At 38.6% G+C, this 13,153-nt stretch overlaps 1 protein-coding gene across 20 annotated transcripts in view; it reads left to right on the top strand.

The window, feature by feature from the left end:
- The window catches only part of adgrl2a (adhesion G protein-coupled receptor L2a), a 102,313-nt gene extending 89,526 nt beyond the window's left edge, over window positions 1-12,787 (top strand). For 4 of the 20 annotated variants that reach the window (XM_056734564.1, XM_056734567.1, XM_056734565.1 and 1 more), the window contains 7 exons: window positions 1,075-1,119; window positions 3,372-3,540; window positions 3,623-3,751; window positions 5,094-5,190; window positions 6,540-6,668; window positions 7,341-7,358; window positions 10,580-12,787. In XM_056734564.1, coding sequence (XP_056590542.1) covers window positions 1,075-1,119; window positions 3,372-3,540; window positions 3,623-3,751; window positions 5,094-5,190; window positions 6,540-6,668; window positions 7,341-7,358; window positions 10,580-11,340 — 1,348 coding nt within the window. In that variant the 3' untranslated portion in view covers window positions 11,341-12,787. Of the gene's footprint in view, window positions 1-1,074; window positions 1,120-2,218; window positions 2,246-3,371; window positions 3,541-3,622; window positions 3,752-5,093; window positions 5,191-5,767; window positions 5,823-6,539; window positions 6,669-7,340; window positions 7,359-9,588; window positions 9,640-10,579 lie in introns of all 20 variants that reach the window. The other 16 variants (XM_056734566.1, XM_056734583.1, XM_056734568.1 and 13 more) reach the window with 12 other exon arrangements.
- Window positions 12,788-13,153: the final 366 nt, after the last annotated feature.

Here is a 13,153-nt window from a genome sequence, read left to right on the forward strand (position 1 = left end):
ACCATCCCTTAAAAGAAGCACTTAAAGTTTTATTAAGTATATTTTATTTTATTAGGTAAATGTTAAGTATACTTTACATAGTAGGTATACTTAAATGTAAGCTAAAAAGTAGGCCAAGTTGTCAATAGTTAACTTATAAAAGTTTAATGCATACTTTAAATCTAGTGCATAAAAGTTTAAGTGGATATTTTGTTTTTATTTGTACTTTAAGTATACTACAAGTGAACTTATTATTAATAAGTTAGCTAGTTCAATACTTTATATTAACATATTTCGAGTACTTTATAGTTGCATATTTTGTTTGTTTTTCAAAGTACAATTTGAAGTATACTCTCAGTAAACTTATAGTTTAGTACTTTTTATATTTTGCATACTTTCATAGAAGTATACTTATATGTTTTATTTAGTGCTAGTAAATCTAAGTATCTTGATCAAATGATTGAGTACAACTATAGGACAAAATACTTACACTTTTTTGACATTATATGTCAAGTAGACTCAATTGTAATTTAAAGTATGTTTCTGAGAATAATGAAGTATTTTTCTGATAAGTGCACCAAAAGTAAAGTGATATTATACTAAAAATTAAAAAATTTAAGTATACATATTTTAGTACAGTAAAAAATACACTAGCACATTTAAATACACACACAGCACACTTGAGTATCATTTTTCTAAGGGATGTTTTTGTATAGTTGTATAGTACTGTATATTTTGCATGTGATTTGTTATAGTAGTTACATTTTATTCAACCTTTTAAACATAACACACAGCCGTTGGTTTTAAAATGTGTATTTAATTATATTTAACTATGATGCAAACATGAAGAGAAAATATGACAAATCTGTTGCTCAGGGGCATTGTGTCGGCCATATGTTGTTTAAATATCTCTCCACCCATCACCACAGGGCAACATGAAACAGTCCTCTGAGCTCTAGGCTCACTGCGGCATGTTGCGTGCATGCTAATCTGCTGCAATTCTTTTCATTTTTCTCTGTTTCCCATCTCTCCTTGTTATTTCTCTGTCCTTTTCTCTCTTTCTCTGTCCTCCGTCTGTTCTCTTACCCAAACCAGTAATTATCGCGTCTGTGATGGCTATTATAATTCTGATTTGCCTGGGTAAGATTCAGTGTACATCACACCTTACTGGGCCGCTCATAAAACATTACTGCCACCTTAAATATTGTAAAGAGACAAAGCACTGGAACATTTGACCTGAGAGAACCCCTTTAGTGGAGCAGGCCCCAAAAGCACACAACGGTGCAGATAAATCAAAGTTTTATACGGCCGTTAGCGTAGAGAAAGAAAGTCAAACGTGGCGGTAACGTTTTATGATGGATCTTGTCATGCAGTCATGAAATGTTTTGAAGACAACATGAAATCAAAATGGACTCAGTTTGCTTTCTTAATAAATTTTGCTAGTAATTATTCGTGAAACAAATATATATATATATTTAGAATTATTTACTTTTCACTTAAATGTAATTTATTGTTACTGTCTCTGTTTCTTAACCAAGCAAACCGATGTGTTTCCAGCTTAATTGGCCAATATGTATTCGCTACGCAATAAAGTGGGCGGGGCTAGCCAATACCATTGGGCAGATTTAACAAAGTTACTGAGTAAATGTACAATACAACATTTAACAAACAGCATTGAACAATAAAAGCTATTTTCTTAATAAGAACAAATGTAAAATTCTGAAATTAAAATACATTTACTTGACAAGTTACCTAAACATTTTTTTTTGTTTTATGAAAGAAAATATAATAAATAAGTCAGTTTATATTTAACACAATCAAAAAAATAAGAAAAAAACTTATAAGGTACTTAAGTTAAAAGTCAAACTAAATTCACGTATATTTCATATTCTAATTCATATAAATATAATAAAACAAGACAACATAAAATACAATTTAAAATAGTTTTGAAGTGCAGAACATATCACACTCAAAAATCGAATTCCATACGTGCTTTGCATCGGGAGTGTCATTTCATGTTGTCTTTAAGAATCCATATCCTGGACAAGTACGTTAATTCAGCACATTTTGTCTCTTCTCACGCAGAAATCGAATTTAAAATCTAACAGTTTTCTTTGCATTGTCCAGCTTTATTTGCTTCTTTTGGACTTGAGAATTCTAACATTTGGACGTTTATGCTAACCCTTCTGATTTGCCTGATATAATGTTGTCTCTCTCCTCTGCTGGCCGCGCTCTCTAGCTATGAAGATAATAAACCATTTATCAAGTAAGAGTGTTAGCTAGACGTCTGTGCCACAGCTCGTGGTTTCTCGCCCCTCATTTGACTGTACTGTCTGTTTGTTGGGTTCTTCCAGAAGTGTGTTTCTCTGTGCTGTTTGTATGTTTGGCTTAACTAGTTTCCCAATGTTAATGCCGCTTCGGGCCATCATACATTGTCATCTTAACTTTGTCCCCTCATGGTCTTTTGATCTTTATACTCTAATTCTTCTCATATTCCTCATCCCTACCGGGCCGGTTCTTGGCTGGCTCTACTGGGGGGGCAAGCATATATTCTGGTTGTGAAGAATAGTTCATTGCATGTTTTTTTTACATTTTTCGGACTGATCATTATTTAATAGATTATATAAAAATAAGTATTTATTCAATATTTCATAATAAGCATTTACATTTTATTATTTTATTTGTCAGCTGGATATTTTTGGAGGGCCCAAGAAAATCAGGGGGGGCTGTGCCTCCCCTAGCCCCCCCTAGACCTGGCCCTGAATAATCTCATTTATCATCAGCGTTTTTACTCTTAACACTCATATCCCAATGTTCCCATACTCTCATATCACAAAACCATCCTACCTCATACCTTCATACCTTCATACCCAAAACCCTCCAACATGCCATCATCCCCAAACATTCTTCCGCCCTTATATCCTCAAATCCTCCCATTCCTCATGCCTTCACATCATCGTTTCTCATTTCATCTCTCTTCTGATGAAAGCAAGCTCTTGGTTCCTTTGCCAGCCGAGAACTGTTGTCAGCGCCTCCTTCACTAAAACGGACCAATCAGAGATGATTGCTGTTTCTTTCTTCTGTCTGAATGCAGCCTAGTACCATGCGTCTTTTACCCAGTAGTGCGGCATGCAAAACAAGTCTCCACACTCCACTGCCTCGATACTGATTAAAACCTTCTTTATGATAATCCCCCATTCATACAGGATTGATTAAATTTCCAGCGATGTGTTCCACTGCATTTCCCATCTACTTGTGCCTAACATGTCAGTCCAAACTATTTTCAGGACCTGTATTTGACCGTATGACTAACATTGTACATGCAATGCGTTTTTGTTTGAGAAAACGTCCCTTCCTCACGCCGATTGTTTGTCTCTCGTTTGCTCTTTCAGGTCGTGGGTCATGGGCGGCTTTGCTCTCCTCTGTCTCCTGGGCCTGACCTGGACGTTCGGGCTGTTCTTCATCAGCGAGTCGTCTGTGGTGCTGGCATACCTCTTCACCATATTTAACACCTTCCAGGGCATGTTTATCTTCACCTTCCACTGTCTCCTTCAGAAGAAAGTGAGTAGCTCTCGATATATAGAGACTTTAACGAGGCACGCGCTAAAAAGCTCATGCAAAAACACATCGCTTTGAACCGCAGGTTCGGAGAGAGTACAGCAAATGTCTCCGTCACACGTACTGCTGCACCGGGAGACCGACAGAGAGCTCTCACAGCTCCACAAAGACCTCGACGACGCGGACAAGCGCTCGCTATTCCTCTGCTACTCAGGTACAAACATTACTGACCCAGTTTTCATTGTTTTCCTTTCCACGGGTTTAATGTGACTTTCAGCTACGAGAGACGTTGCATAGCGGAAAGAATTCATGAGAGCATCTGCTAGGGAGCATATTTTATGTGTTTAGTTTGTTTCTCTGCTCGTGGTTTACTCGCATAGGTTTTACATTTTGTTTCAAATTGTAATTTTATGTCGTAGTGTATCATATCACAAGCTGTGTTTACTGAGCATTCAGGTACGCTATAACACATGCCATATCCACGTATATATTTAACAAACACCGCATAATGATTTTTTATAGGGTAGTTAAGCAATAAGGCATGAGATGCCAGGCTATTTTGGGAATTTAGTTGCTTGGCTGGATTTTGGGCCAAGCAACACAATTTAAACTATGTTCACGTTATAGCAACCTATAATAACTTCTTGCTTGAATGCTTCATTGCTCTATATGGTGCTTTCTATAAAAATGCGTTCTATTTTGTAGTATTAGAAATGTTACTTTAGCAGGCAAATGTATTAAGGTGAAGCGATTTATAGGAAACGCTGTTGAAAACGAAATGAAAATGAAATATTCATTATCTTCTTTTCCCATAAGACCGCTTCTGAAATTAGGAAAAATTTAGGGTGGGAGTTGATTGCGTCCATTGAGAACTGATTGGATCATTGTCCAATCATTAAGAAACGAGTCATCGATAGCCCCGCCCTCTCACCTTCGTGACAGGAAGTGGGGAGGACGTTAACATTTTTAAATTTAATGGAGCATGAGTTTAAAAAAAAATGAAGTGCACAGATAAGCTATTTATAAAAAAACTTTGAGGGGTTGTTAATTTCAGTTTAACAGTGACTTTAACAGCCAAACAAACACATTTTTTGTAAATACCTTTAGGTGTCTATTCGGTTTATGTGTTGAAAGAACAAATGTGTTTGCAAGTAGTCCCGTCTGTGTAAATAGGTAAAATGATGGGGTGGAAAAAGAGAAGGCAGAGGTGTGTTTGTTTAGGTATCCTTTTATATATCAACAGTGTTTCTCATAAATAACTTCTGCACCTTTAGTTAAAGATATCCAGTTGTGTTTATTATGAACAGCCTGCTTCATACCAGGGTTAATGGATGGCCTCCGTGTGTGCCGTGCTGTAATACACTATGTCATTTTGCATGACTGGAACGTTTTTATTGACCAATCAGCACCCAGGACCAGTCAGTGATGTAATTTAATCAATGTTGTAATGTGAATGTCAAAATACTCAAATTGCAAAAGCGAAACTCTGGCCCCAAACAAAACACAGTAATTAGCTCTGAGTAATCGTGTTTCACGGGCGCTTGTTCATTTAACAGAGTCGAATCAGAAGAATGTGGAACGACACAGTGAGAAAACAGTCTGAATCTTCTTTCATCTCAGGAGATATCAACAGCACATCAACACTAAATCAAGGTCAGTCCTGCGTCACAAACACTTCAAGTGGATTTTGTGGAAACTCTTTCTCAAGTGACAGTACGAGACTAAATGATATACGGTCATCCGACCATGTTAAATTGAAGCACTTTGGTCATAATAATGTTGGACTATATCATTTAGTTCTTATTTAATCAAGTCATTGTACAGCCAACAATACTGGAGCCATTAATTGTCATTGTGGAAAGAGAGAATGGATTTTGAGTCAGCTTATTGGAGACTAGATATAAAAAAATATATATATATTTGTATGAAATATGGATGCTTTCGGTCTATTGGAAGTTTGAATATTTCACTTTTTATGCTGTGGGGGAAATTCACTTAGAACGAATTGTTAAAGCTGTTTATTCCCATTCTGTGTTTCCTTTTGCAAATGAGTAGACGGCGCCAACATCTTTTTGTTATAGTGAATTTTCCCCCTGAACGTCCGGTCACTAAAGATCAGACGAGCCCGTATTGGGCCTGTTTTACACACTCCCAATAATGAATCCGTAAAAAGAACTTGTTCAGCTCTTCCAAGGATTTAGGAGAAAAAAAACTGTCATTTATTATTTAGCCAGGGCCGAAATGCATGTGATGAGAAGATGATGTTCAACTCTAGATGACCTGCGGTAAGGTTGTATTATTCAGAGCCGTTTGCTTTGGCTTGCTCTAAAACACTCAGCTGCCTTCATGCATGCGTTTGTTCACCAAAAAAGCCAAACAAACAAAATAACGCTGGCATTTATTTCTGTGCTTCAATGTCCTCGCACACAAACAAAACGAGAGAACAAGTGTAGTTTTAATTTAGGAACTAGTGCACAACTCTTTCGCCGAAAGGCTGGAATATAAGAGAGCTGCACCTGGTACGCTGATCGCATTTTCAACCACTTCTGCTATTTTTGCTTAGAAAGTTCCACATACGAACTTGCAAAATATTGAAAATGTAATTTAAATACATTTTTGTGTTTGTATGATTGTAAATGCCTGATTAAGGAGTAAAGTACATTTTAACGTAGTACTTATGTCGTATTAACTTTGTTAATACGTGTGAAGTATAAATATTTGACACACCTCTTAACAACTAAAGGTGTCTTAGACTCATTTTTATAGACAATTTTTCTTTTAAACGTCTCACTTCTTTAAAAACAACAATTGTGCCTCATAGATATTTATTTGATCTAGTCAAGTTGCTTTAGTTAAAATCCTAAAACTGATGCAGCTAGCGTACGTGCTTTCTCAGTTTCATCTTCCAAGACACACGTCCTCAGCGTATTTTGTTCATGACATTTTTTAATGGACGTCTCAGGTCATGATATTGTTTGTCGTCTTGTGTTTTGTCGCTTCAGGAATGACGGGCAATTATCTTCTTACTAACCCTCTGCTGAGACCGCAGGGCACTAATAACCCCTACAACACATTACTGGCTGAAACTATCGTATGTAACACGCCGACGGTACCGGTCTTTCACTCACCAGGTGTGACTACTAATCGCTACACTGTCTCTTGCTCTTTCTGATCTGAAGCATGTGCTGCTATGAAGTCTTATAAAGACTGTGTAATAGCGGCGCCTCTATGCTGAGAAATCACCCAGACCAATCAGAGACGGTTCTGGAGAAATTGCCTGTGATGATTTGATTGGCTGCTCAGAACTCAATGGGTGATTTAACAGCACTGGGGATGTTTTAAGGCATGATGCTTATGTGATGTACAGTGGAGATATGAATGTCATTGCGTTGTGATGTTTTGCTGACTGATGCAATGACATTGAAACTTAAATGTATCTTAAAGCTGCAATCCGTAACTTTTTTGGTTAAAAAAGAAATTCAGCCGGTACAATACATACAATCTACTTGCTTAAACTTAGTTTGCTTTCCATATTTATGTACATATTTCATGTAAAAGTGAAGTTGATGCACCAAACATAAAGATAAAAAACCTTCAATGTTACGTCTCAAACAGAGATGGCGATAGAGAGGCAAAAGTTATGAATTAGCAGCTTTAAGTGTCCAAAAATGTTTGACATGTGATATAATATACTCGTAATAATTGTGTCTAGGCTAATGAATTAAATTGTAAACAGCGTATGTTGGTTTGCATGACACTGTTAACTCTCATCTTTTCTCTTTTCCCTTCCTGCATCTCCTCAGTGACCTACAGAGAGACAAGTATGCCATCACTTTTACATTTGCCTGTAGTTTGTAATGATTTTAGCAGCAGTCTCAGCTCTCGCACACTCAGTTCTCATCAACAGATCATTCACACACTGTTAGCACATGATTCAAAGATCATTAGAATGAGCAAATGTTAGCGACCATGCGCCGATGTTCTCATCATCGCTGCATTTCTCCGGGATGCTGGTACGATGCATGCGCGTCGCACACATTTTCCTGAAGTTTAAATGTACACGCATCGTTTTCAATGAAGATTTTTACTGAAAGCAGCCGTGGAGTGCCTTCTCTCTTTGTTCGGTTAAAATTCAAAACAGAAAATTGGACGTCGAGTTGAATTCATCCGAAGAGTTTCTGCGCACTTGAATGGCTGCAGATGTTGAGACCAATGTCTTCAATATGAAAAGATTTCTTGATGAATTCTTCTCGGTACTTTAGCTTTAAGCAATAACACACAAGAGGACACGTGTTACAGTGATTTACCATGGTACACTGTGTTCTGTAGCACAAGGCTTAGCAACGTTTGAGAGAGAAAGTGCTTCTCTGTTAACCGTGTGGTAAAGGTTGATCACTGAAATTTTTGTGGCTTTTTGTGTTGCAGAAACATTGCAGACAGCAATAGAATAAAAGACACCAATGTTCAATAAATACACTTTTAATGTCTGTAATTACAATTAATTTCATCATAACATTTTGTATACACTGAAGCAACTAAAGAAACATAATCACATTTTTGTTTTATTTTAAAAATCATTCCACATAATGTAAAGAACATTCTGTGAAAATATACGCTTGATTTCTCTAGTATTCACTTCTTTATTTAATATTCATATCTTAAATATTCACTCAAAAGATTAAAGCAATTTTTTGTGCAAAATAAAACCTCAAAAATAAAATAATTTGAATATTTATCATACAATGAATAGAAACATGAGTACTGTATCTTAACGTGTGTGACGTAATCTATCCTTTATAGTAATAAACCAACACAGTAATCCGTTACATAGCCACAAACTCTGATCTAATAATTTGTGTTCGTGACACGAAATTCTCCCTTTGTCCATGTCAGTCAGCACAACATTCATTCTAACATGTTTTAAGACACGCTATTGTATAGCCTCCACCTTAAATATGTACGACTTCTTTTGATATCCGGTTATTAATATATAAATGTACATACACACGCTGTTTGTGTATTAAAGTCATGCTGAGTGACACGAAAAAAGAGGGAAATCGGTGTCCATGAAACACGAATCAATAGATTCCAAATGTCCTGCCTATGTCACAAACTGCCTTGAGACTGGGTTGGAAAAACACACTTTACCTGTTTTCAACATTTTTATTTCACATATATTGCCAAGTATTATTTAAAAACAGGTAGACCACAGACAAGAAACAACACAAGCTTTCTTTAATTTAATATATCATATATTATACTATTTAATATTGCAGCATTTATTGAAATACATAACAAATAAATTTCATTGCAGTTTTAAGTCGATATAGATGGAAATGTTGTGCCTTACAGAAACAGTGTTACACATTTAACATAAACTCATACATATTAAAGTAATCTTACCTATACATAATATCTTAAGGTTATAACTGCGTCTCAAACATTTAGAAAAACCCGAAATTGACAGTCCGAGTATCAGTTTTTTTACTTAAACTTTATTTTTATTCTAAAAGCTTGTTATTGGTTTCTTTTTATGAATGTTTCTATTTTCTTCTGGCACCATCTTTTCTTAAACTGCCTCAATGTTTCCCGTTTAACACATCTGTCTGTCTCTTCATGAGTGGTCTTTGGTAAAGAATCCTGCCACTAAAAGCCCCCCTGTTCACTCAGTCCTCCTGTCCCGATATCCAGCAGAATTCTCATTCCTCAAATGACCGTCCCTCTTTCCATCTGCTGTCTGCTTTCTTTCTCTTCTCATTTCTTTGGAGTGCCTCTGAAAACCGTCCACGTCCTGAGCTCTCGTCAGACGCAGTTAAGCATTATCGCATATCTGACGTACTGTAGCCCACCAGCTCATATTCCCACGTGACCAAAAAACCCACACCCGTGACATTTAACTGAGGGAAAAGGCCTTAATTGTGATGTTAATTTGGTTTGCTGAACCCCTTTGCTTGCGCTAACGTTGTACTTTTGCTTTCCTTCCGTGAGTGACGGCTCATCATGTTGTACAATAAATCATTCTTTTTGTTTTGTGTTCTTTTCGTTCATCAGCAGCGCTCAGGTCTGCTGGCCTGAACAGACAGACTTGATGTGAGTTGCAGAGTGAGTTTTCTCTCTCCTGTCTGTTGGATGCTCTCGCTTCTGTCGGCTCCCTGTAGTGTGAGAAATGGCTGTTTGTGTTTTCTCTAATTTGGCTTTTTCCGTTTCTTTTCCCCCTCCTCCCCACACCTTCTTAACCGCCTCAAACGAAAGCTGATCGTGATGAATTCTGTGAGCGTCGCCACTCTCCCATCTGTGAATACACATCTGTGTCCCTGTTTCGTTTGTGTGTGTGTGATGTTGCCGAGTCATTTTTAATGCTGTTTGGGATGCAGATGAAATCAGCTTTTCGAAATTGTTCAGAATCTTCTGATTGAGAATAAATTTGGATCCACAAATTCGAGGGGGAGTTCGCTATTGGAATCGGTTGCGCTCATTTGCTTGCGTGCGCCGTCGACGTCCTTCCAGCACCTGATTCGCAAAAAGATCATGCGAATTAGCTCGCGATATAAACAAGGACAAACAATGTGTGTCGATCAGCGTCCTCAGATTTTTCATCCTGCAAGCCGGTACAAAGTGCTCAATTGTAGAGAATGATGCCGATTACGACATACTTTACTAGAAATATTGCTTCTCCGTTGTGATCCAGACACCTGAATTGGATGTGTGCCCAGTTATAACACTGTTCTCTGCCAATTTTGCCTGCCATAATCATTAGATGTACATGGATATTGTTTCGTTGTTTCCAAATACTTCCTGCTTTATTTTTGTAAAAGCTTAATGTAAGTTAACGTTAATCTAAAGCAATATTGACCTCATTTGTTTTCGCCGACGCGGAAAATAATGACAATTGTTTTGTTAACTGTTGCGAATTCCCCCCGAATTGTCGGATTTCATAGTAATGATACAAAACGTGGGCTCTAAACAGCATTAAACATTTTTAGTTATCGTGTTTACGCAAGCAAACGTGACTTAAGTTGTTCTTGTCGTTGTGTTTCTACAGGACACTCGGTGATCAGCGGCAGAGACATGAACACGTTCGGTACTCTACAACTCAACGGAAACTTTAATAACAGCTACTCACTTCATAACTACGGCGACGGCGTGCAGGTGGTGGATTGCGGGCTCAGTCTCAACGACACGGCCTTCGAAAAGATGATCATCTCTGAGCTTGTGCACAACCACCTCAGGGCCGCCGAGTCACGAATCAGCACCAAAAGGGGGGGCGGGATCGGCAGAGGGGAGGAGCCCGTCATCGCAGAGACGTCGTCCCTCGTGCAGGTGGGGGGAGACAGCGAAATCGGGGGTCTGGGGCTGCACCACACGCACCCTCGCACGCTAGAAGCCCCCCTCATCCCCCAGCGAACTCACTCGCTCCTGTACCACACGCAGGAGAGAGCGAGGCCCGACACGGAAGTTCCGCAAGTTCACGGCTTCATCAGCCAACTCCCACCTCCCGCCGAGACCGCCCTGCCCTCCCCCAGCAGAGACTCGGTGTACACCAGTATGCCAAACCTCAGAGACTCGCCGCTCTCGGAGAGCAGCCCGGACGTCGGGCAGGACCTGTCGCCCTCCAAACACAGTCCGAGCGAGGACGTTTACTATAAAAGCATGCCCAACCTGGGGTCCGCCCAGAATCTGCACGCGTATTACCACATGAGCAGAGACGGTAGCGAGGGCCTCGTCGTCCCCGTCGCGAAAGACGACTGTGTCCCCGAGGGGGACGTACGGGAGGGACAGATGCAGCTGGTCACAAGCCTTTAAAGCTGGTCATTTTCAAACGAACTGCAAGCACCGCCCACCATGTACACAGCCCCGCCCATCCACCGACAGCCAAGAGATCTTCCTGTTTTTAGCCTCCCACATAACTGCACATATGCTGGAGATGAACCGCTGCTGTCGGATGAGTTATAGCCGGCCCAGATGGAATCTTTTTTGGGGGGGTGCTGTTTTTTAGGGCGGGTGGAATTCTCTGAAATGTATTAAACAGAGTAAAAATTCATTTCTTAAACAGAATTGTTGTCCTGTTTTCCAGTTCACGATAACTTGAAAGGCTACTTTGAGATTTTTTTATCTGTGTTACCCATTGGCAAATCTAAAACAATTGAAAAACCAAATTGATATGTTTTCTGAAGAAAACAATGCACACAATTTTCCTTCTTATGTAAATTGAAATTATTTCATGTATGTTTAGATATTCATATTGGAAGCAAGACAGAAATGCTGTTCATGGAAAGGATTTTTTGCTGTCGCTTGTCGGTAGATGAATAAATTATCGAATTACCAAGAATATTTCATAAACGAAACACTCGAGGGGTGGGGGATGTGTTCAACTTTGTGACAATGTTTCAGTTCTGTGGAAATCTGACAAGCTCTCCACGTGCACAGATTCCGTGTGGGCCTGGTTATAGGAATACAGTTTCACATAAAAACATAAAAACCAACCAAAAAAATATTACAGAGTTCTTGTCCCAGTGCATACGTGCATACATAAAGATTGTACATATGGTCACATTTCTCTTTAAAACGCAGTTTTTTATTATTATTATAATTATTATACAAAAATCGAAATTCCAGACCCTAAAGACATGCAGACATTGCCCTACTTGAATAAAAATTTAGCTGGCTGGATCTTTATCACAACCATCAACAGTATCTCACATGACCACTAGCAATCAAACCCCAGGCCTTATATTTTCTCAGTCTTAATCGAAAGCATAGGGGGTTATGATATAGCAAAGAACAAAAATATATATTTTGTTGTATGGATTGTGTAAAATACAAATAAATAATGGCAACCCTAAATGTAAAGAGTTTTCGAAAAGATGACTGTACAGAGTTTTGAAGAGCGTTTAATGGATCTTACCAAATGCACGAAAGAAAGCAATGGCAACGCCAGGTGCTGATCCCTTCCTGAAAAAGATGTTTTGCTGCTTTTGTTCATTTCATTGTAGATTCCCAAAATTTTGTGCCTTGCACAAATTTATTTTGTGCAAATCTGTGCAACGCATGAAATATGTAGCGATCGGAGGCCGCAGCGTGGGACGACGCATACTGCAGCTGGGCTTGGATATTTATTTATTAAATTATTCTGCGAAAAATGATAGTTTGAGAGTCTTTTTGTGAATATTTTACAGCACTGGTTGACGTAGTTCATTCTCATAAGCATTGTTAAGGAACCCATCATGATAAACATGTTAAGGAGCCCGTTATTGAAAGGATGTAAAGTTCAACACTTGTTTAACAATAAATAAATGTGAATTTTTGTCTAATGAAGGTTTAATGACGTTTTTATTTGTGCACTGGTGATTTGCTTGTGTGTGACACTGACAGAATACATTTAGAAGTGAGAGAGTGTTTACCTGATGTTGTGTCTCGGTGGTTTGCTGTGTTTGTCCTCTTTAGATCAGTGATGCACGTGAAAGTGAGAAGCAATGTAAGCTGATACATGTGCTCCAATATAAACCCTCATCATGAGCCTGTGAACAATGTGCTGCGCTCCAGCGAGAGGCCAGTGCATGAGGGACCGGACAGAACTTATACTGCACTACACTGCAGTTTGTAAAGTTCTGCGCTT

Source organism: Triplophysa dalaica, chromosome 21 (genome assembly GCF_015846415.1).
Source record: "Triplophysa dalaica isolate WHDGS20190420 chromosome 21, ASM1584641v1, whole genome shotgun sequence".
Taxonomy (NCBI): Eukaryota; Metazoa; Chordata; class Actinopteri; order Cypriniformes; family Nemacheilidae; genus Triplophysa; species Triplophysa dalaica.